A 4,276-nucleotide genomic window follows, 5' to 3' on the forward strand; every position below is an offset into this window, starting at 1 on the left:
CCCCCCAACCCCACCTCCTTCAGTTACAAATATCTCGACTTCTATTCAAGACAGATGGGTATTTCTGTCATCAAAAGCAATACAAATGCGCCCGATTCCACCATGTCGTGACACAAATAGAAACGTTCCGATTCTTGACACGAGAGAGTAATCTGTGTTGGTACACATGAGGGGGAGGGGGGATGGAGTTGGCAGCTGTTGCGTTATATATTTTTGTCAAATAAACAAACAGGTGTTTAACTTTAGCAGTGGATTATGTATGCTTATCTGTTTAATAGAAAACAACAGTGAAACATAACAACACCCAATAATTATGAAATACTCCTGTTGGGAGTTGACGCACACACTAAACATTCCAGTTTTCTATCGCTTCCTCCATAGCTCTTCATTCTCTCTCTCTTTCTTTCTCTCTCTCTCTCTCTCTCTCTCTCTCTCTCTCTCTCTCTCTCTCGTGCTCTCTCTCTCTGTCTTTTTGTCTCGGTTTCTGTATCTTATCCTGTCTCTCCCTTCTTATTCTCTCCTTCTCACTCTCTCTTTCTATCTATCTCTCTATTTTTCTATCTATCTATCTATCTATCTATCTATCTATCTATCTATCTATCTATCTATCTATCTATCTATCTATCTATCTATCTATCTATCTCTTTCTCTCTCTCTGCCTCTCTCTCTCTCTCTGTTTCTCTCTTTCTCTGTCTCACTGTCTCTCTGTCTCGGTCTCTCTGTCTCATCCTGTCTCTCCCCTCTTACCTCTGTGTGTTGAAGAGCCTGTTGAGGGTACAGAAAGAAGGATGTTGTGAAGTGCACAGAGCTAGCCGCTGACCGAGCAGGGTGTGTGCTATACAATAACTCGATATTTCCTGTTTATGACAATTGTGAGGCAGCGTGGAGAAATCAGGCACTCGTCAAAGTAATCAAAGTGAAGAAACTGGCATTTTCCCGCCGGTTTGGGAATATTTATCGAATTCTTGTTGGGTTTTTTTTTGGCTCAACACCTATCATGCCTATGTATATAAAGAACACATTTCTACGGGGATTTTTTAAAACTGAAAATCGCTGATTAAAGGCACAAAAAATGTATTGTGAATTTCCATTTTCTACGGACTCTCAAGCTAAGGAAATAACTAATATTTGGTAGCCATTTTCTCGCTAATTTTACCTCTGAAATCAGCCCCCCCGCCCCTCCTGCAGTCGCGATTATCTTGACTTGTATTATAGATAAATAGATTTTTAAAAATCCGAAACAAGACAAATAAACGAGCTGTAAGATGAGTCCGACATCTCTACATGCCTAAAAATTGACGAGAGCCTGATTCCATCTCGTCCTGACACAATTAGTCGTGGCGTCGGTGGTCTAGTGGTTAGGCTACCGGACTCGTAATCGTGAGATTGCGAGTTCGAGGGTTCGAGCCTCAGCTCGGCCCGACGTTGAGTCCTTGAGAAAGGCATATACCCACGAATTTCCCATTTGACTGGGTCCTTTCGGAGATGGACGTTACCCTCAGAGGTCCCGCCTCTTAATTAAGCAACGTAACAGTGTTGATAGGGCCGTTAAACACATATCATTTCACAATTTTTAGGACAATTACCTGGACAGATTGTTTTCTCCTTTGATTGTTTCGTAGCAGTAAATATCCGCCGTCGGCTTGCTAGGCCACCTGACCAGCCAGCCTCAAGAGCCTACAACACCAAGCACTCTGGCTATAAAGGAAGAGGAAGGCCACGCAAAAGGTGGGTCGAGGGTGTCAAGGAAACCCTAAGAAAACATAACATCATAACCGAAAGAGCTGCAGAGCTGGCCTACCATAGAAAACTGCATCTCCCCTCGACGCTAAACGGCAACAGAGGATGAACAAGTAAGTAAATTAAGTAAGTACCTGGACAGATGGGCGTATGTTCAGCCGCCGCCCACCAGGCCACCGTCTACACACTGTGCCGTCTTCACGCCCTCGACATATCGCAGCCTCACTCTGTATCACATTTTGACCTATTCGAGCCGTCACGGCAGAAATATTCGCCTCGGGGATGCCGACTATCGTCAGATTGAAAGAAGTAGCAGAAAACCGAATATCCTCGGTGAGTCGAATTTGTCGATCCTCGGGCTGGGAGCTGTCGTCCTCGTAGTCTCTCCACAGGACGATTCCGACCACCACGAGGATGACTGCCATCAGGGCGAAGCAGACCAGGCCGATGACCACTCGCTTGTTGCAGGACATGGTGGACTGACCACTGCACGAGGAGGAGGAGACGAGGGAGTGGGTCTATCTGATGTGCTGGACAAAGACCTGCGGATAGAGGTAAAAACGGGAAAGGGGGGGGGGAGAAAAATGTATGTGAGGGGGGTAAGTTGGGTTTTTTTTCCGCTTACAAATTTATGTACAGGTAGTTCTCGAAATCAAAGTGTCAAAAAGATAGTGAAAGTGAACGAATTTGGTCCTCACCTACCTTAAGATATTATAACTACACAGCGGGTTTAGTACTATGCTTTTTTCCTGCCTCCCCAGACATCGAAAATACTCTATACAACGACAAAACACTAGATCTAACTGATAAACATCTGTAAATTCTTTGCCATATCGGCAAGCCAAAGGGCTAGAACTCGAATGGCCGCTGGATCGGAAAAGTAAAGTTAAGTATATAAAGTACTATGCTCTGAGAGCTTGCTTTTGAGCGGGGGTATGCGCTATACAAATGCTATTTATTATTTATTATTATTATTACTATGCTCTTTACAATTTTCAACTCATGATGACGCAGTTGTGCACTCCCAGGTTTTCGCCCAACGAGCCGGCCCTGCTGAGATCACCAACGGCTTGAACCCACACCAAGCAGATATCCGCCAAAGGTAGCAACATCAACGCCCATCTTTGCTAAATAACTCGAGATATGTCGGGATGGTTCTTATGAGACGAAGCACAACTCTCATGATTGAAGCAAAAAGAATAAATGTGTCATGACGCAGTGGAATCAGGCGCTCGTCAATTTAAGGGCATCTACAGTTATTTGTGTCATCGGGAAGCTGATTTATATGCTTTGCTTTCAAAGAAATAAATATCCATCTATCTTGAATATAGCAAAGACATTTGTGATTTACGGAAGTGAGATCGCTTGGTTTCAGTGGTGAAATTAGAGAGAAAATGGTCTCCAAAATTTGGTAACTTTAAAATTTAAAGAGTCTTTGAAAACAAAAAAATAACAGAATCTGTGACTTTAATATCAATGTTTTTGAGTAAAATTCATATGGACATGTGTTTTTATATCTGCGTAAAAGAAGCCCAAAAATTAAAATTCGATAGAAATAACCAAACTTTCGAAAAAATGCCTGTTCATTCTATTTCTGTACTTTAACGAGCGCTTGATTTCACCACGCTGCCTCACAACTGACAATATCAACCGCTATCCGAGAACACAACAAACCACAACCTTCCGCCTGCGAACAAAGCACATACCGTTCAACGTCCAGTTACATCACAGAATCAGACCAGAGATCTCCCCCCCCGGGAGTCCTATGCTTCCAAAGGCTCAGACTTTGAATGAACTTTGGCGACCCTAACTACCGTCGATGCTCACACGCGCAGGTTAACTGACCGTCACGATGACGAGTCCAACAAGCTGACAATCGGACGACGCTTTTCTTTTTTCTTTCACAAGTGACAGCACAGAGACAAAATTTGATTTATTTGCTTGGCGACACAGCGTTTATAGTGGACGATCTGCATGTCACAAATGTCGCCTTCTCAGACTACCACCGGCCAGGTTCTGGGTGGTAACGAAAGCGAAAGTACAATGTAGATCTTGATATTCTCGATCGAGCCATGGTGTCACACTCTTCCGGGCTGCGCCGGGGAACAGCGACTAGTATTTTACTATATTTCTTTGTTACAGTTGAACTTGATGTAATCGCCCACAGTATATGAAGTGTATATCGAATACAATTAGACCAAGCATGTTACATTTCGTCTCGATTTTCAGTAAGCTTAACTAGAGCTCAGTCAAATCTCCCGCCATTCTGTTCATAAGGAGGAACAAGAAAGAGATAAGTTGATCACAGCGAACGGCAAGGAGCTGTCGTAGGGAGAATTTTAAAGAAAAATTTCTTTTAAAATGCTGTCAGCTCAGTAGCAAGTTTGAAAACAGTCTCCAGAATGTTCTTAGAGTTTGAACTCTTCAGGTGGATGTCATCATTCTCAGTTTAAATACTGCGATTGCAATTCTCCATTTCATCTTTGTTTTCCCATTTGATATTGTTTCTCCATGATTGTTTTATCATACTCCTACA

General features: G+C 43.0%; 1 protein-coding gene across 1 annotated transcript in view; it reads right to left on the reverse strand.

Moving 5' to 3' along the window:
* Positions 1–2,213, reverse strand: part of LOC101852629 (myogenesis-regulating glycosidase-like) — an 8,681-nt gene extending 6,468 nt beyond the window's left edge. Inside the window, exon 1 of the mRNA XM_005099263.2 lies at positions 1,875–2,213. Coding sequence (XP_005099320.1) covers positions 1,875–2,213 — 339 coding nt within the window. The remainder of the gene's footprint in view (positions 1–1,874) is intronic.
* Between the last annotated feature and the right edge of the window lie 2,063 nt (positions 2,214–4,276).

Source organism: Aplysia californica, unplaced genomic scaffold (assembly GCF_000002075.1).
Source record: "Aplysia californica isolate F4 #8 unplaced genomic scaffold, AplCal3.0 scaffold00207, whole genome shotgun sequence".
NCBI classification, from domain to species: Eukaryota; Metazoa; Mollusca; class Gastropoda; order Aplysiida; family Aplysiidae; genus Aplysia; species Aplysia californica.